Here is a 21,371-nt window from a genome sequence, read left to right as displayed (position 1 = left end):
GCTGTCTATCTATGGGAAATAGTTGAATGATATTGTTTGCTCCATCTTAACTCTTAATTTTCCCCTAAGCAGGCAAGTGAATCTACTCTTCATAACACTTTCAAGTGGCAAATCTTGGTGTAGTTTAAACTTCCCTTCCTTTCATCTTTCTAACCATGTGGTTTCTTCAGCAGCTCACTATCTACATCTAAAATATCAAAGCAAAAAGCACAACACACTTTGAGACAAAGCACCTACCATTTCAAGTATGTTTGAAGAAGTCCCTTTTGTTCCTCAAAGCTTTTATTCTAAACACTTTCCAATGTAGTAATGAGAATACGCTGCTGAAGTTCAACAACCCTGCAATGCACTTTACTGCTAATATTGTGGGTCAGATGTGAAAAGCTCAGGCTGGTTTGGATTCCCAGTCAAACATCACACATATGTGCCAAACACCACCCATATTGGTCAGCTTGCATTGAAGGTGACTCTACTCAATTTGCCCCTCAAACCTCCTCCATGACTAAATGAAGCATCCAATTGGATCCAGAACCTTCCATGATCCACTGACTTGCATGCAGTCTGGTTGCACTTCAAAATGTTTTTAAAAACTAAGAAAGTGTCCATGAAGTCCTAAATTAGAGCAGGGACCCTTGTTTTTTTCCAGAACTCTCCCCCCAAGCATCTGGCTCAGATAACCTACATATCAGGGATACACTGCAACATTTTATTGCAATCCTCCACTCCCTAGCTTAATTTCAGGGCATTTTTGGCACTCCCAATTTGCTTTATGAATGTAGGCCATGTGGGATGAACTCCTATTTCTTTTCAACAGCCTCCAAGAACATTCAGTTAGACAGAGAAGTCAGGATGCATTTCTTTCTTCTTTAACCCAATTTAAGTCCTCCTATTTAATTTCTTTTTTTCAAAAGAAAGTGAAGCTGTGTACAAAGAACACAGAAGAGTATATCCTCTAAAAGCTGTCCTTAAGATTAGCTATTTGGAAGATGTAGCATTTTACAAAATAGCATTTAATACACCATATATGAAGTCCTAAATATTTACAAGTATTTGTGACAAAAGCAGTCAGGTTTCCAGTTTTGTGCAACACAGTTAAGTGTCTTCTTGCAATTTACAGAAAGCATTCAACATACAAAAGTTTGGTCAATTATTTTTAAATTAATGAAGCAGCTTCCCCTAATCTGGTTTCAGTGTAGTATAATTAATTTTCCAGCGCATATGCTAATCCACTGTTCTTCTGAGTATGGTAAGTCAAATATAGGGATTATCCGATTCTATTCTCACAACCACCCTGTAAATTGGTCAAGACTCTGACAAACACATTCTCTCTCTCTCTTTCTCTCTCTCTGAGTTATCCAGGGAGCTCCATGGCTGAGCAGGATTTCAGCAAAGCCTCCCCATCCAAGTAAAACGCTATCTATACCATCACAATGGCTCTCTAGAAACAGTTTTCCCATTTATATCCCTGGGTAGCACACAAGTATAGCCAGTTTTCTTATGAGGGTTTTCATCTAATAAGTATTATACTGTACATACTTTTGTAGTCCTTCGTGAAACTCAAATTCAAACAAAATGAGATTGACACTCTGGTTGGATGTACAAGAGCATTTTCCTAAATAACAAATTGCTTAGGAAATTAACATCTCTTGCGTTCTGTTCTTTCTGTTCACTTTTTTTTGTTTCAAGGATCACAAATCATAATACTTTCAAGATAAGGACTGCCAGTTATGTATGCTAATGTGTTACTTGAAAAGAGGGTTTGGGGGCATTTCACACTGATCAAGTCATAACAACCCCTACTATTGTGAACTGGCAATCTGCAAAGCCATAATTTAAAACCAATCCCCAAAAAACATGACAAACCAAGTCTGATACCTTTATTCATGACAGCGTTGCCGAGATGCTTGCAGGTATTCAGGTATCTACTTGCAAGTATAACCTATGCCAATTCTAACTGATTTTAATCAGTAAAAAACTAGGTTCTCTACTAGCTGGAACTAACAATGCTTCTCTTTCAGGAAAGCAGCATGCCATGAAGATTGAAGGCCAGCTCAAAATCCTATATTTTGATGCCAGTTACCCTTTTGTTTCTAATCTTCACTTTTAGAGAAAGGTTATGGAACAGATGGTCACTCTAATTTCAGATACCCCAGAAGCTATTGGTTACCTGGAATCCTGCCAGTCTGGCTTTTGCCTTTTTTGGCACCATTTATGTCTATGACCTTTGGCTACAGATGGATAGGCTAAATTGTTCACTATTTAGCTTTTTATATCTTCCAAGGGCTTTTGAAACTCCTTAACATAAGGTATTGGCAGTTCCCTCTTTTGCAGATAACTTGACAATAGCATGACATGCAAGCCACACGTCTATTTACTCTCACAGGAAATGTAAGCATGGTTATACTGATGGTATAACTCACTTAGTTTGCAGTGTCTTGATAAAAAAAAATGTACTTTCATTGATGGACAGAAACAAACGGTTCCTGATCAAAGCTCTCTTAATATTTAGTAGTGTTATACCATTTGGGTTCTGTGCATCATATCTACCAGTATTTGCTCAAAGAACACATTTATTTTTCATATCCTAATTGCTGTAGATTTTCTGCATGGAGTATTACACCAGGCTAGGATATAGATAGTGAAAATATGAAAGAAAAATCAGACAGCCAAGTTGAGGAGATATCATTTTCCATGGAATTAAAGCTTGAAAGCAAAATCATAGCCTCTCACTGACCTAACCCCCCTCCCCGAATGGCTACTGAAATCTGGATTGTCAGTGTTGGTTTTCAAAGCTAATTCCTAGATTTAAGATCATATCCTGATTAATATTTGCAGTTCTACAGGAGCCTTACATGATGATGTTCATTACTACCTCACAATTAGTACAGCATTGCTATATTTTAAAATGGATTATTTCGAATACTAAAATTCTCATTTCCAGGCACCATTATCTGCAGCCCACAAATACAAAAGGAGTTACAAAGGTCACATTTTCAGATGGTACACATTCATGTCTTTCTCTCTCACACCCACCGTGTGATAAGGCTATATGGACAAACCACCATGCCATCCATGACCAGAGCATAACCAAGATAAGAACCCCAACAATAATGTAACTAGTAGAGAGAGGAAATATTTCAAAGTTGTTGCATATATTTGATTTAAGTTTTGAATGAGGCATAATCGCCAAACCTGGAAGTGACCCGAGAATGTTACTAAACATGGCGCTAAAAGGGTGGGGCAGGGTGGAACGGGGCAGGGTGTGCTTATATGCATTCAACTGACGCGCAAGGTTGGGTGGGAACTGAACACAAAATGATCATTGACAGTACACATCTAGCTTTCCTGTTCTTGCACAGTACAAACACAACTATTCCATTGCACCAAACAGCAACTACACTGTCAACATATGCTGACCATACAGAATGCTGGTACGTTTCAGCAGCACTGTCTCTCTCAGGTTCTGCACCCTAACAAGTTGAATGTGAAGGGAAGATGTACATTTACACACATATCAATTGCTCACATTATCAAACTGTGTCATAGTCCTAATACATGGTTCATAGTGTAGAAGACCAGACCAGAGACATAAATAGTAACATAAGCATTATAAACAACAAGAGGTACGTTTGGACACACTCAAAACAGGAATTAATGTGTGATATCAAATTGCATGAAAAATTCATCATCCATGAAAGCCTTTCAGTCATAATTATAACACTGGAGTGGAAAGTCTAGAGAAAGCAAGAAAGCAGCAACATTTTGATAGAAACAGGAAAACAAGCAACCAAGGTCAGCTGATTATAGCTTATTTCAGTGCCGTGTCTTCATTTTGAACTAACACAATCTACAATTTACTACAGATATTTACAGCTGTTGCTTGAATATGAAGTAACACAAGTCCTGCTACAGGAGAAACTGATTTAATAGCCCAAGAACTAAAGTGTTCTTGCATATGAATTCTGAACAAATCTAAAAATAAAAAATGCAGACACAGCATGCAACCTAGATAACGCATGGAAGAGCTGCCAAGAGCAGTTAAAATCAAGGTATAAGCTAGGCATTCATCTGGAAGGTACTTTAATAATTTTTGATAATTGTGTACTAATGTCACAATAGAAGTACTCTTTATTTCTGAAATATCTGTTCTATAGCTTGTTTTATCTTTAAGAAAAGTAACTAAGCCTTTAAAATTATCTTGTGCCACTTCACAAATGACAGAAAAAGTTAAAAATTGGGAGGAAGAGAAAGGGAATGAAAAAGTAGTAGTAGAGTCATTTATATTTTATTCACCCTGTCTTAAAAAAATAAATAAACCCCAAAACACCCACGAATTCATAATTTAATATTGCTAATTCTCCAGGATCTATGGCTTGTTTTTTGTTTGTTTTAAACAATTTAGAGCAGATTTTGGGAAAGTGAGCTTCTCTATAAGAGTATGCTCAAGGATGAGCTCTTCTACAGCAATTTTCATTTGCTGAAGACCTCATGAAGCACTCTACACAGTTTCTCTAATGAAAATACCAGTGGGTCCATCTGTCCCCCAGCTGTAGTCAAAAAAACATGACCTGAATATATGTATGCACGTATAGATGATAGATCTCCAAGCAATAACATGCAGTTTGGTCCTCACATGACAATAGCATCTTCTTCTGTTTATGTTTGGATATCTAAACCATTTGGCCCAAGCTATTTATAAGCTATAGCCAGTCCATTAAATATGACCAAAATAGTGATCAGCTATGAATTATGACATAGCCACCCAATGATACAGTTTCATTACAGCAGAGTTACATCTTACACAGTTGTTAATTCTACAGTCAGCACAGAAGACATAAATTGTGTACAGTAAGACCACAACTTATCCACATTTAACTTGTGTACATTCAGCTTTATGCCCTTGGCAAAAATAAAGGAAAACGAAAAGGGTGGGGACATCGGGGGGGGGGAATACTTTGACTATACACGATTTGGGCTTGAAGTTTGATTCCCAGAATGGAATCCCTGCATAAATTGAGGGTTTACACTACAGTCTATTCAAAATCCCCTGAATTTCCCCTATACACTCCCCTTCAGAAAGATCTGTAGTCAGGGTGGGGGCCCTGGGCTCTGAGCAGTCTTCAGACTCACTCCAACTCCCTTTTCCAGCTGCCAGGCACCACCACTTGCTTGTGTGGTAGCTGTGCTCTACCCCACACCCCACCCGCGTCACCAGCTCTGCCTGCTCCCTATTCTCTACCAGTACTTTTTCTCCATCTCCACCCTAAAAAAAAGCTCAGAGTGGCTAACAACTCTCTTTCTAGTTTACCATACAGTCAAATATCAGCTCCATGCCTGCTTTGATTCAATTCTACAGCAAAGGATATCCTCAAATTATTTAACCTCCTATGCTTTAGGGTTCAAATAGCACATAGCAATGGGTCCTCACCCATGGAAGTGAGTTCTAAGCAGCTGGAATTTTTCTTATTTACACCAAGTTTTTCCCAGCCTTCAAAGAAACCAGCAGCAGTAGAGAACAGCTGTTTATGAATGGCAGTAGGCTTAATCATTACAGAAAGTCTATTTAAAAGAAAAAATGGATGCGCAGATACTCAATAACCAAGATTGTTGTAGATAGAAACTCCACAAAAGTGTTTATAATATTTATATATTTATTTACTATACTATGCAAAAGTTTCATTAGGACAGAGTAGGAAAGTCAAAGTTTAGCACCCCCTCTTTATTAAGAAAGCTTGACAGTTGTCCCCTTCTGGGTAAAGCCAGGGTTCCCTACTTTCTTCGAGACATGACCTTATATAGCATTGATCACATAGTGACAGAGTGAAACAGGAAATAAGTTCCTTTGCTCTCCCTCTTCTCCTGTTCCACATGATGCATGGCTTGGAATTTGTCCTTCGACAGAAAGTTTAGCCAGACCTTAATAACTCTGATGTAGATAATGAGCATACATAGCCAGCGGAAAAGTGTAACTTGTCTAGGGATCATATGAGTTAATTATACTCACACTTCCAAGACTTTGGACCTTTTACAGCTAGGCCAAAAGTTACATATGTGGAAGCTCACCTGGGCTGAGCTTGACTGCAAGCATCTGGAGAATACATTTCAGAAGGTTAACCACTTGACCAATAAATAGTTGTTGGTTTCTTATGATTTTTTAAAATTATAATAAGTTCTTTGAACAAGTGGCGTAACTCCTACATAGAATATGAAGGCCACAGGAAAAAGAAAACCAAGAACCAGAGTTAGAACACCAGACTTTTTCACTTATTGCAATTTGCAAATATTTGATGAAGAAGAAGAAGAAGAAGAGTTTGGATTTGATATCCCGCCTTTCACTCCCCTTCAGGAGTCTCAAAGCGGCTAACATTCTCCTTTCCCTTCCTCCCCCACAACAAACACTCTGTGAGGTGAGTGGGGCTGAGAGACTTCACAGAAGTGTGACTGGCCCAAGGTCACCCAGCAGCTGCATGTGGAGGAGCGGAGACGCGAACCCAGTTACCCAGATTACGTGACTACCGCTCTTAACCACTACACCACACTGGCTCTGTAATAACCAAGGATGCAAATTTCCCCCTCTAAGTCAGTTTGTGCAGGAATAAATTAAATACAGCAAATGTTTTTACTCTTAATATTAGAATGAATGCATTGTTGGGTGGGCATTTCTATAGTTTTATATTGACTGGATTTGTGTATGAGTGTTTTTAAAGTAATGGTGAGGGCAATTTGATGCAGTCTGACCCACAGTGGCCACTGCTGCACCAGGACTACTGCTGGGATCATGTAGTTATTATCTTATGCTCCAACGGGCAGCAAAATTAGAAGCACAACAGCTGCTGTAGAAACAAGCACTAATAAAGCAACCAATAGCCAATTGCAGTGTCCATGGCAACTCCATGTCACCCACCAATCACCCACCCAGCTGCCACAGCTGCATTAGCCATACATGTAAAGCAACAGTCAACATGTAGCAATAGCACTGTTAGGACATCACCTTACCCAGTAAACAGTTATCACCACACACAAGCAGGCAGATAGTACTGGGATTGTTTGGTCATCTCTTCCTAGCTACTATAGCACTGCAGAAATAAAGGCAGCAATTGACACCTAGAACTACGAACCCCACAGTTCATAAACATCTCAGGTCCACGGGTTTGTATGTATTATTACACTTAAATAATTCATATATTAATCATTAATAATTTTAATGTTCTGTTTTTTTATCCCACCCTGCTTTAATCAATGTACAAGCATAGTATTAGCAACATTTATATAGCTCTTTTGAGCGTTCAAAGCTCTTTGCTTACCTTATTCTACCTAGTAAATTTACAAAGCCTCCGTAAAAGAAGGCCAAGCATCATTCCTCCAGATGGTGTGGGGAATGGGGGAGTATAAATGTTAAATATTTATTTATTTTTAAACAGAGAACATTTTTAGAAATTACATGTGATTAAAAAACTGGATTGACACATAAACGGTTTCTCTCTCTCTCTCTCTAAATGATCTTGAATTATGAACCCAAAGTTTTAACTACTTTAATGCATCATACTGGTAAATGATCCATTGTAGAGACTATCAAAGTACTGTACTTTGCCACAAAGGGCACCATCAAATGTAAGAGCTCTTTCCCATTTGTTAATCCAATTTTATGTAGCATGTGTGGCTTGGCAACAAACTGTGGCACCAGTTATAGGAAGTGATCACTGTGTGAAGGTTTTAAGCACAATCCCCTGCAATATGTGGAAGACTTATAATCAAAAAGTCATTTTATACACACACAGATGATGATGATAGATAGATGATAGATAGATAGATAGATGATAGATAGATAGAATATATGAGAGAGATGTTTTATTTTCAAAGAGACACATAACAGGATACTTGCAATCTGTTCCAATACTATCTCAGTTCCCAGAACTTTGTTTTTTTACTTCAGTGTTCTCCACCCTGGAGTCTCCAGGTGTCCTCCTTCCCCTCCTGCAGCCATCCAGCATGTATACAGGGAGCCAGGGCAGATGGGGCTGCTGCCTTGCATTTGTAAATATAATAAATATGTGTGCACGTTTAACCAAATAATTACTGCCAGCACCACAGAAATCTTGGTACCAGTGTTTGAAAAATAGAGACAATTGAAAATGAGGACCAAATCCTGTATTAGCAGTGAAATAAATGCACAAGCTGGACAACTAGTAGTACGCGAGGGAGGTGGGAGAATCTTACGAAAACGAGGCAAGGTTGACATCATCTGACAGAATTTAAGGATCTGGACTCAAATTCAATATGCACTTGCAAATTTTATTTCCCAACAAGTATTATGGTAAGATGCTAATTTACAAAGCTCAAATTCTGAGACTTTAATATAGAATATTTAGCCGAAGAGGTATATTGCAAAAGTGACGTTTATCAGCTGTATAACTATGGAGTGCCACAGGAGCACATTAAACATCAGAATTGTAACAGAAACCTTTGTATGAATTAATACTTTATTATTTGTTTGGTGCTACACTGTATCTTTGTACTTTTGTCCTTCCAAGCTGTGACACTTCATGGTTTAATTTTTTGTTTTCCCTCTTTTTATTATGTTTGTCCTTTTCTTCTTTAGTAACAAATCTGTTGATATCAAAAGTGAGCTAACAACTTGCAAATCAGAATTCTGCTCTTCCAAGCAGTACTCTGCTCAAACTGTAATTGGCATTTTTAGTATTTGGCATGACCCAATCTCCTCTGCTTGGAAAAAAATGGAAATTATCACCCAGTATAACTGGTACTGCACAACTCCCTTATTTTCCCTTAGGGAACTAACCCCCCACTTTCATCACTGGTTACCTGTAAACATTCTTTGGAGGTCAGACACAGTGGTATCATTCACATGTAACTCTAAGCACAGTTTAGCATTACAAGGCTGAGGTTCACCAAGCCTCAAGTTCATACACTACCAGTAATTCTTATTACAAGCTCTAAGGAGGAATTCATAAGCTTTTGTTTCCATTTCAGCTTAACCACAAGCTTATCTTCAATCTATGGTTGACTTTAAGCGAAGCAAGCCAACTCCAAACCAAGGGTAATGAAGTTGGTTTGCTTCAACAAGCTATTAATATTAACCACAGTTTTGAGTTTGGACACAACACTGTTTGTGGTTCAACTATAATGAGTACTTCTTATCTCCTTACGCCTATGCTGGAGGAGGGGGCAGGACAAGTGCATGAACATAAAGCTCGCTGCAGCTCATCTTCAAACTCTATGACAAGGATTAACATTACATGCAAATGAAGACAGCAAAAGCTTCACTCACTGTACTCAGTGTATGATTAGCAACAAGTCCGAATGGATCACTGACTGCATAGATTACTGTGCACAAATTATTTAGTAGCAAAATACTGCAACAGAGAATTATGTTTCAAAACTGTTGTAAGGGGGGGGGGGGCTTATGCACTGCATGCAAGAGCCAGTGATGGGAAACCTATGAGCCTCCAGATGCTAATAGACTATAACCCCCATCATCCTTGACCACTAGCCACAGTGGTTGGTGTTGATGGGATGTGGAGTCAAACGTCATTCCTGCATTGCAGGGGGTTGGACTAGATGACCTTGACGTCCCTTCCAATTCTATGATTTGGAGGGTCACAGGTTACCCACCCTGGCACAAGCTGTTTCAAGTGTGAACCAGCAGAAAGATGAATGCTAAGTGTCTGAATATGTTGCAGTTTCCAAAGGTGTAGCTGCACTGGTCTGTTGCAGAAAAAAATGGAGTCTCACATAATTTTAAAGACTAACACATTTATTATGGCAGGCAAAGTACCCTCTGTGCACTACAGCACAGGTGTTCCTGCAGCAAGCTGAGAGAATCCAGTTTTGTGCCAGTTAAAAAAATTAAAATGTGATGTTCCTTCAAGTGAGATGTGTCATGGTTGGGACATTTGAAGTTTTCTTACTTTAAGCAACTGATACATTGTTATTGAAGATCACAGACACGGAGTATTGATTGTAGCCATTCACATCATTTTTTGCCTCCTGTGAAATAAAAGGCTTTATTTCTGAAACTCACTTGAAGGTCCCTTCATTTGGAGTAGAGCCACAGGCAGAAATTGAGACATCTGCTTTTTACCAAGCAACAGCTCAATATTTATACTGACAAATAATTAGGCTTACTATGATTGGGGTGGCTGCCTTCTTCCAGCATGTGTCATGCTTACCAAAGAACAGCACTGTGCAATATAAAGCAAATTGGGGGTTGGGCAAAATTGGGAAATTCTTCCTTCTTTGAGCATATAACCAGTTCAAACAAATTTACATTAATTGGCATCATTTACCTTCCTTTCACCTATTAACCTACTATAAAAATATGAATGTTAAAAGCTGTTAATGTCCCTTTGCAACTAGTGAAATATGGAACTGTAAACCTGATGTGAGATGCACAAGTTGGTAGAATTGTTTCTTGACAAGCAATTGGGTACAATGTTTATTCTTCTTGACTGTACCTTTATGATATTAAAGGTAGCACTTCCTATTTAATATAGAAGATTGTATAAAGGAAGAGGTGGGGTGGGACCAATGCCTGGGCACAGGGTATGAAAGGTAAGCAGGAAGGCGTGTGCCTGTATCACACAAACAAATTACCAGTAAGCATTACACTTTGTCTTCATCTAAGTCTCTTCCTTTTTCTTTTCTCAATGTGCAGCCTATTTAGATGTGACATTTCAAGACATTTCCCTGCCTTCACATCCATCGGCAAAGGACTTAGAAGCAGACGATGGTGTATAGGAGAGAAATATATAGGACGAAAGGATGCTTCCACATGGGGGCTTGATACTGCAAGCAGAATACTGGCAACATAATTATTTTTAATTTATTGGTATTTCAATGGAAAGGGTAGACTCAAATTCAATGAGGAGGAAATATAGGCTGGCATTCTGGTGGAAATGACATCACATGGATGCTACAAAAAGCATGCATGCACAAGAAGCACTGATTCTATAATAATCAACCACCTGGAGGTACGTGAAGATAGTTTTGCTGCTTTTGGAACAAATCCTTGTGATCTGTGGATGCAAGATGCTCCTGATGACAAGCTCCCACAATTCCTTAAAAATCCTTAAAATATAGTGGTCTCATGTTAAAAATTGACTACCTCCAGAATACAAGGCAAGCGTCACTTCCCACCTCGGTCAAGCATTTATTTATTTGCAAGACTGACTGAGAGAGAGCCAAGGATGGGGAACCGATGGTTCTAAAAATGTTGGTGGAATGGACCATAACTCCCATCATTCCTGACCATTTCCATGCTGGCTGGGGCTGATGAGAGCTGGAAGTCAAATGACATTTGGAGGCAGTGTTTGAAACTCAGATATAATGACACCTTAAACCTAGGCTGTGGTTGCCACAATGCGATGTCTAGTCACTGTTCCCCCCCACGCACACCAATGCAATTATTATTATTAGTAGTAGTACTCATTCCATTTCTAGGCTGCTTTATATTTCAAAGAACAAATCTACAACACATTAAAACATCAAATAAAACAATCCAGGATAAAGCTAATTCAAGCTTCAAGGAAAATATTTCAGATCCTTCTCTAAGTGACATTTTGCTTTCCTCAGTCACCAACCTGGCATCCCAAGATCGCCACATGGTTGCAATTGGACCTGCACTAGTCGCAAAATGTGCCTGGCGTCTGGCTAATTTTGAACATTGTTTGGAAGGTCACTCAATCCCACTTTAAGTAAAGGATAGCTTCAAATATAGATAGATGATTATAGTAATCTAGGCATGAGGCTATGAAGCAACAAATTCAATGTTTCTAGGCAAAACCCAGGAAGAAAACCTTTTAAATCAAACCAAGATGGGCATATAGTTCAACTCATTTAAAATATTAGAGCAGCCCAGCTGGATAAGAACATGGATCCAATTAATCTAGCACCCTTTTTTAAACAATAATCAGCCAAACACTTCCAGAAATTCCAGAAGCAGGGCATGAAAGCAACAACCTTCCATTATTTTTTGTTGTCCAACAATTATTCTCATGCTTCTGATATCTAGAGCAGACTTGGTCCATGGAGCATATGAATACCACTTGCTCAAGTGAAAGCTATTGCATTTATGTCTTAGCTGACCACACATTTGGTTGACCACCATGAGAATAGTGAGCTAAATTAGTTAGGTCTTTAGTCAGATCAACCAGGGCTTTTCTTTTGTCCTTATGTTATTACCTGAAGGGAAACCGAATTCATTCTCTGCTCCAGTGAGGATCAAGTCTCTGACCAGTTACCATGGATAAGCCCATAATTGTTTATTTTAATATATTTCATATACTACATACTTATTGTGTCTTCCCCTCCAAAAAGCTCAAAGCACTGTACATTGTTTTCTCCTGTCCTTTTATTCTCACAACAACCCTATGAGGTAGTTTAGGCTGATAAGATAAGTTACTGGCCCAAGATCAGCAGGTGAACCTCCTGGCTGAATGGGGATTTGAACCCTAGTCTCCCAGGTCCTAGTTCAACACTCACCATTACACCATACTACCTCTCTTACTACAAAAGTCATAAAATTCTAAACACACCCAGGACTCCATTGTTTCCTCAGGGCTGGAAGAAAACACATGAGGTATCTTCATATTTGTCCTTAAATGTAAGTTAAGATATCCACCTTTTTAACATTTTGAATTAACAAAACAAAACCCAACCACAACTGATTGTAAATCTTAACTGAATCAATAGGGCATGTAAATTCAAATCCGCTAGGAAAGTTGTCCTGAGAGGCACACAAGGGACAATGTCAAAGGAATATTTACACATCTCAGAATTGTATCCAAGCAATTGTGCTCACAAACACAAGTACCAATAATTTTACTTATTTATGTAATTTATATCCCGCCCTTCATTCGCAAGTAATGGGGGGGGGGGTCACAACAATAAAAATACACAATGAAGTCAAACAAAAACCTGAAAACAAGCATGGCAATATACAAACCATGTCATCTGTTCTTTCCTAAAACTATGGCAATGTAACTCACTCTTCATTCCCCAAAGACCTGAAGCTAAGAGGAAGGCTTTCAGCTGTCACCAAAAACTATATGTGGGAAAATAATTGTGTGGAATACAAGTACACTTTTTGAAGCAACCCTCAGCTGCATTATCATTTGGTATGATTGATATCATTAAAATAATTAAAATGTTAAGTCTCCCCATTACTGCTTATCTAAGGAAGTTTCTACATAGGGAGAAACAGTCTCATAATCACACTGATTATGAGTCAAGTATCAGGGTTATATGAAGGACAAGCAGACACATAACATTTTCTTAGAATAGGCTACTCTGGAAGTATCCTGACTGTGTTCCCTTAAAATATATTCTATTTATCCTCTCCATCCTAAAGTTCAGAAAAAACATTACACACATCTGCAGCAATTACTGTCAGTTCACCACCCTGATTGGCTGTCTTCCCCATGATGTAATCTATGCTCCCTGAATGATTTCCCCTGAAGTTCCTCTTTTTAATTAATAAGGCAATGATTGAATATGCAATAATATTCATGCAGTGTTTTCATGCAGTATTTTTAAAAAGGCAAGTAGCCAATTTGTTTGAAAGGTTGAAACATGCAAAAGGGTCAAGAGAGTTTTGATTCACTAGTATATGCATCAGCCACTACAGACATGAACCACAGAGGAAAACTATCTGAATCAAGGCAACATAAATCACTGTACACTCAGAATTGCTTTCTATAATTTTTGAAAAATCCCAGAGAATAGGTGAGGAGCCAGAAGCAAAAAATGAAGTGATTAGATGATGCAGACTTTGAAATAATGGCAATCTGGGCTGCAATGAATAAAAAAAAGAAGTTGCATTAATAGAACCATAGCTTCCTAGCCACTACTAGTAATAGCTTCACTTTATTCTGCCTTAGTCGGACCTCATCAACAGTCCTTTATCCAGTTCTGGAAGCTGCATGCAAATTATCAGGGATAAGTGGTGTTACAGCCATCTGGAGATGCTCTAGCTCTGAATTTCCTGCATCAAGCAGGGGCTTACACTAGATGGCCTACAAAGTCCCCTCCAATTGATCAGATCTATCAATAAGTGTGGGGTTAAATAATTTATTTACATCAGGTTTCAGGTATCATTTCCAAACAAACATTCATACTAACTAACTGACAGAACAGTTAAAATTTATTTGTTTTAAACTAATTACAACAGGTTGTATCCATGCATTGTTCTGTGGGCACAACTGCACTTTCATTTCTTATTCACCCCATGAACACCCCCAAAACAGTGGTGGCCCCCCCTCAACCCTCCAAAGCCAAATCTGAACTCTTACCTTTGTATTGTTGCTATTTGTATACCTGCTGTTGTATACCTGCTATTGTATTGTTACTATGTGTATACAGTTGTACCTCAGAAACTGAACGGAATCCATTCCGGAAGTCTGTTCGACTTCCAAAATGTTCAGAAACCAAGGTGTGGCTTCCAATTGGCTGCAGGAAACTCCTGCAGCCAATCAGTAGCTGTGGAACCCATGTCGGGCATTCGGGTTCCAAAGAACGTTCGCAAACCGGAATACTCCCAGGTTTGTGGTGTTTGGGAGCCAAAACGCTTAACTTGCAAGGCGTTCAACTTCCAAGGCACGACTATACCTGCAGCAATCAGCATAAATACAGCTTAATTTTACTGTTGGTGTTCCATAATACAGAAGGATGTTATGTATTTTGTACTTTATCCATCTTAGTGCAACTTATATCCCTTCAGCTCGCAATAGATGAGCTAAAATACAATCTATGGTAGAAAACAACTATAAATTAATTTACAACTTTCACCAGAAATTAAGCTGCATAATGGCTTCCTAGGGATACTTAAAAGCATATTGTTGCCAATATGCTACACTCTAACCAAAGCTTTAACAAGTTTGTCAATGATGCATGCTTGTGTTTACAGGGAGATACAAACCTGACAGTAGAGATAAGCAAAATGTAGCCTTTTATCAGTAATTCAGAAATGAATCTCAGAACAAGGCTTGACAATAGAAGGTCTTCCCACCATTTGTTTAACAAGGTATGATGTGACCCAGGATCTGATCTCTCAAACCACTTTGAATCACATACATAGCTTTATAAGGCAAGTTAATAAGCTGCTGCTTCTCCAAATAATTTTGATAGGACTAGTAGAACATTTAATATTGCATAAATAAATACACAGCAATTACAAAACAAACATATAGAAAATGGACATTAATGCACAGAGAAGCATTAGCTGGATTACAGATTTTAGTTGGATTACAGATGTGAATTAGTAGACAGACTACAACCGAAATTATTCTGTATAAATGACTAATAATAATTTGGAATTCTGGATTTTATATGGAACAACCCTGGAAAAGTGCATTTGTGCTCATGTCATTATAGGATAGGGATGATGACAAAGAAATTATGAAAACACATACACATACACACCACACACAAACTACTCAAATAAAATTACAGTATTTTACTGGAGCTCTCCAGATTCACTTCAAAAGCTTGCAGTTGATAAAACATAGTAACACCAAACCCAGCAGTGCATTTCTCATTTTGGCTAAATGAACTACCTATATTTTGAATTCCCAGTTCTCCCATGGAAAGTGTTCTCAACTAGGAAGGATTAATCAGTCCTGTTAAGTGGGGTTTATGCAATGGCCACACATTTGAAAAACTTCATCTTATTGTTTCATGGACTCTACAAAGTGAAGTTACCAGTTATACATTACATATTTGCATAATGGATGCTGCTAACAGCAAAACAAAAAACATTTCTCCCATTTTAGCTGCTTCTTAAGGCAAGGTGAGCTACTTCAGCTCCCACAGCCATATTCAATATATATTTGCAAATCTAGATGGCACCATCTCTCATTTTGTTTTGTTCTCATTTTAGAACTATCAAAAAATTCTAAAATACTGTAACAGGATAACTTGCAACTATCCCATAGTTTTCACATTGTAGAATTGTTGCAATGTACAATATTTTGGCAGCATTTTTTCTTTGTGGGAAAAAAATACTACATAGATGTGAAATGTACAAGTGCTTTGGAGGAAGCACGCAGTCTGCTTATTGGGCTGAAAGGAATCTCAGCCACCCTGCTTAAAAATATTAGCAATAAAGTATTAACAACTTCATGTAGGAATTGTACTTTGTACTACACTTCCCCTTTGTACGAGACATTTCTGTAGAATTACGATAAACTGCTTACAGGATTGAAGCCTACAACTTCTCTGTGCAAAGGTAAGCTGTACTGTATTAATGTATTTTCAGAGATAAAATGCTTGAGCTACTTGATTTCACCCACTTTTTAAAATTAAAAAGGCTGTTTCCTTAATGGTTATTTTTATGTCTTATCCATCAACATGACCCAATCATGGATATTGCCTCTTCTTCCAGAAAGGCAATATTTAATTAGGCATTTAATAAGTAAAAAAGCTACAGCTAAAACAATTTCTAGATATAGGAATGAGGTTAAGCATACTATAGGCTAGTTAACAAATATCAATCTCACTGCACTGCTGAAACACAACGAAGCACCTGGTATTTAATATTAACAAGAAATATTTGCTATATACTGGACCCTATCAAACCTGTGAAAACCATTACAACAAATGCTCTTGGAACCTCTTCTATAACTACTAAAGGATTTATAAATTTAAATGAATTTCACATGTGTGTGTGAAAGTGTAATGAGGATATCCAATAAGATTCTCCCATATATGGAGCAGTAAGTCAACATTTCAACGTTGATGATTTTGCCCAATGCAACAAGTTCTTAAACAAATGAAAAAAGAACCTGGGAATCCTATATGAAAGATACGTTTTTGCCAATGCTTTACCTGTCATTATTCCCCTGTTGCAACCATGTAATGCTATATTGCAAGATACAGAATAACACAATATGAAATGTTCATTTCCCAGAAACATTTCATTCATGTTTCAGCACTAAGTCTCCTCAACTAGCTTATCTGCACTGCGAAGGTTTTTCACTGACTACAAATCGTTTCCTCTGGGTTTTGTTTTTTTGCAAGTTGCATATAATCAATATGAGTATGTCTGCCACTGTTGATTAATCAGTGGACCATTTCTAGAACTAGTGTTTACTAGAATGTTGGTGCCTGTTTAATTAACAAGACTTTAAGAGCCACAATGGATAGTTGTTAGTATCAAAGCTAAAACAGTCCCTGACCATCAGTTAAGCCTCCAGGGAGCAATTTATTACTGTCACACAGGGCTACATTTAGTTGTACAGTAATTTTAAAAATAGCATTGATACTAGCACTAATGCTGCAAACCTAAGCAAGCTTACTAAAGTTGGTCCTACTAAAATTAGTCTGTTTTGGTTCAGAGGAAATGCATTTATGATCAGATTGGAAGTCCTCATTTATGAGCAGTCAGGTCTGCTGTTCTCAGATTAAGCTCTTTTCCGGTGTGCACTGATAGCAAGATCTGCACCACCAACCCACAGCACAAAGTTTCTGAGGGCAAACAGACCAAATGTGCCAATCCAAAGCAGCAAGGCTACACGGTTTAAAACTGCAACAGAAAATCTGAATGGTTTCAGCTATGAATTAAAAGGCACTCCAACAATCTTGTGCTTTTTACTTTAATAGCCACAGCTGTAACCTGCGCTTCTCTCTCTAGAATAAGAACAGGGTACATTTTGCAACGTCAACGCTTGAAACAAAACATGGCACACAATCTCCTACAACGTGAGCCACCGGACATCGCATTGCAAGTTTCTTAGCACAAATAGGGAATAAGGCATGCATGTCTATACATTGCATTCTCTCTTAAGACGACCCACATAAAAAGACAGTTCGGCATTTTCAAGCTGCAATGAGGTGGAACAAGGCACCGGGGGCGGGAGAGAGAAACGCTATCGTGGTTCTTAAATATCAAGAATGGCAACTCCGGGGGATTGCAAACTGCGACCAGATTGCTAAATGATATGCATGTCAACGAAGCCGAAATATTGTTTAAATAGAAACGCACGTTAAAGCAGCTTCCCCCCACAACTCCGGATCCTCCTGCCCACAGCGAAAAGAACTGCCTGCAGAATTAGCGGGTTTAACCGCATCGCAACTGAATGGCTGATACATCCGGTCCTGGGTCCTCCTCCTCTTCCACCACCACCAGCAGCAGGACAAATTCAAACTTCAAAGCCTCTCTGCAGTCGCTGGGCAAATATCAAGCAGCCTTCAGCCCCGCAGCGCCCACACATTCCCAGCACTTGCACCACCACCGATCTCGAGAGAGAAACCGGGGGGGGGGGGGCGGGCGCACGGGGGTACCTACGAAGAAATGCAACCGAGGTAGCGAGGGAGGAAAAAGCCACGGTGCCAAAACAATGCTTTCCCCGGGAAAGAATCAGCGCTGCACGCCGGCCGTGCAGCCGAGAGCGACCCCTGGCAAGTTTTCCTGGCGAAGCCCAAGCTCACCGTGCAGTTTTAAGTTACCGCAGGCAAGGCGGCTCAGCGCGAGCGTTTGCAAAGGAGCCCGGGCATTGCACGCCTCCTTCCCGTGCAGCACCTGCCCACGGAGCGGGGTCCCTTTCCTCTCCCCACAGGCCCAGCCCAATGCCCGGGGGAGACCCCGCCGTTCTCAAGTGTCACCGCCCTGCCCTGCCCCGACCGAAATCAGACCCCCACACTCACCCTGCTCCGCCCGGAGGGGGCGGCGGCGGCGGCTCCACGCTCTTCTCGGCGGCGCCAGCTCCCGCAGCTTGGCTCGCGGCGTCCGGCAGCGGCGCGTCGGGGGAGCCGGCGAGGAGGAAGCCGCGGCTGGGGGAGGACGCGGGGCTGCCGGGGGTCGAGCGCGGCTGCGCGGCCGGCGGGGAAGAGGCGGCGGCGGCGGCTCCCGAGAGGCAGAGGGGCAGCTCCGGGCACTCGGCGGGCTCCGGCAGCCCGTCCAGCTCCACGCTCCGCACTTTGCGCAGCTGCTTCCGCCTCCAGTCCGAGCGAGGCTCCCGAATGCCGCCGCCGCCGCCGCCCGGGTCTCTCGTCAGGAGCCCGCCGCCGCCGCCGCCTCCAGCGCTCCCAGCCCCGCCGCTCCTCACAGACTTCGGGCTCCGGGCGGCCGGGACGGAGCAAGAAGGGGAAGCGGAGGCGGCGGCGGCGGAGGCTTCCTTACTCGACGATAATCCGACCGAGGAGGAGATGCGACTCGCAGCCGCTACAGCAGCAGCCGCCGCAGCAGCCGCCGACCCTCCTCCTGCTGCCGCCGCCATTTTCTCTGGCGGCTCGCATCACATCCCACACACCACTCGCACTCCCGTCAGCCAGTCACACCGGGCTCTCTGAGGCGCGCGCGGGCGGGGAGGGAGGGAGAGGAGAGAGAGAGCGAGGGAGAATGGCACGGCCCGGCGGCCGCTGGCACGCAAGCGGCGCGGGGCTGCGCAGGCTGCGTAGCGCCGCGAGGAGCGCAGGCTGGGCGGGCCCAGGTTGAGGGGGCGGGAAGAACGGAGAGAGGAAGGAGGCGATAGGTAGGCGACAGGGAGCGGAGAGGCGCGCCTCGCGGCCGGGCCTGCCCCTCTCTCTCAGCGCCGCCTCAGGCCGGCCAGGTACTGGCTTGGTTGTGGGAGCTCCGTGTCGGGAAAAAAACAAAAAACAAGCGCTCCTCCGCCTCCTCGTCCTTTTCCCACAGCCAGGCTGGCTCTGTCAGCCGCCCTGCTTTAAAACATTAGGGAAGAGGGTGCTGACTCCTGCAATCACACACACACACACACATATATATATATATACACACACACACACATACACACATATATGTGTAGTGTGTGTGTGTGTGTGTGTGTGTGTGTGTGTAGTTATTTATTTGTTGGTATCACTCAAACGACGAGCAGTATTAGCGCTCTCTCTCTCATATCTCCTAAATATCAACATCCAGGCTGTTTGTCTGTCTGTCTCTTTTAAAATAGTCTTTCCATTTCCAAGTGCGGAATTCCCCCACCTGCACGCGAGAAGCGGCACCTCCCATTCCATCACCTCCGGGCTCTTGCCACTCTATTCTGCTGCATGCGTTGCATTTGGCCTCACACCCTTTTCCTTTTATGGAAGTCAAGTACCACCCCAGTTAGATGCATCTAACTTCAGAGCACGTAGTTTTGCTTTTCTCAACCACTCTTGAGGCTTGTTTATTTGTTTTGTTTTTACAAGCAAGTGGTGTATAAGTTTCATGAAATAAAAATCATTCTCACAATACCTATTCAAGGATTGCACAATTTTGTATCTCAAAGGTTTTGTTTCACAGTGTTTTTTTGCTCTGGATCTCTAGCTATATAGCTTGACCTTACTGGGTGGTAGATGTGCAGCATCAGGACAGAAAAGGAGTAAGACCCTTACTTACTTGGGAGTAAACTCCACTGACATGAACACAAATTTACTGAGCAGATACGTATAGGTTTTTTCAGAGGGGTAGCCTTGTTAGTCTTTTGCAGCAAAAACAACAAAGAGTCTTGTGGCACCTTAAGGACTAATACATGTTTCATGGCATAAGCTTCTGTGGACTTGAGCCCACTTCATCAATTACATAAATGCCAACCTTACATTAGACTAACATAAAGGATTATACTGCAAGGTTGCAGTCGTGTGTACATTTACTTGGAGGTAAGTTCCTTGAATTCAAATAGAACTGAATTCCGAGTAAACATGCTAAACAAATGAGTCATTGTTATTCCTAATGACATGAAAGGCCCTTCGATTTTACCAAGGGCAAAAATCTTAAATATCTTCCAACAATTTTGTAATTTCTCAGCCACCATACATCAAAGGACACACACTCCTTTTAATTATTAGATTTGCATCCTTGAACTTTGCTGAGCCCACTGTCATTGACAAGTCCTGCACAAACCCATGAATAGGCAGACTGGCATCCTGACACTGCAACTCAGCAATCATGTAATGCAACATTAGAGTGTTACGCATGCCAATCCCATTCTTAGTTTCTCTGGAATGTCATTTGATAGTCTCCTCTGCCCTTTTCTCCCATCTGCTCAGAGAAACAGTGATGAGGTGTGTGTCATTTGTCCTTAGCCTTACTGTTTGGAAAAACAAGGGACCAACCCATCTGCCTGCCGGAGTCATTCACATATTTAATAAGTGAAAAAGTTGCTCCCATGATCAGCACTGTTCACTAAGCATTCATCCTGATTTGTTACACCAGGTTTATAGGGAGGTTATACAATGGTAACTGTTCCATGAGCATTCATTCTGATTTGTTTGCAGGAGGTTATGTGACACTATCAAGCAATATCTTACACTTTCCAGCACATTTCCCAGACACTTTTCTTACTGTAAAAAAACTGATGTTTAAAAAATGGGTTCTTGCATTATAGTGCCAAATCCACTTTAGGTGTGCAACCACTATT

At 40.8% G+C, this 21,371-nt stretch overlaps 1 protein-coding gene across 2 annotated transcripts in view; it reads right to left on the bottom strand.

Moving 5' to 3' along the window:
• The window catches only part of MAP3K1 (mitogen-activated protein kinase kinase kinase 1), a 59,483-nt gene extending 40,184 nt beyond the window's left edge, over positions 1 to 19,299 (bottom strand). The window contains exon 1 of one of the 2 annotated variants that reach the window (XM_082241762.1): positions 18,661 to 19,299. In XM_082241762.1, coding sequence (XP_082097888.1) covers positions 18,661 to 19,232 — 572 coding nt within the window. In that variant the 5' untranslated portion in view covers positions 19,233 to 19,299. The remainder of the gene's footprint in view (positions 1 to 18,660) is intronic. The other variant, XM_082241761.1, reaches the window with a different exon arrangement.
• Positions 19,300 to 21,371: the final 2,072 nt, after the last annotated feature.

The sequence above is a fragment of the Podarcis vaucheri genome, assembly GCF_965113315.1.
Source record: "Podarcis vaucheri genome assembly, chromosome: 11".
Taxonomy (NCBI): Eukaryota; Metazoa; Chordata; class Lepidosauria; order Squamata; family Lacertidae; genus Podarcis; species Podarcis vaucheri.
The sequence above is the reverse complement of the archived record's forward strand: the minus strand, read 5'-3'. Positions and strand labels throughout refer to the sequence as shown.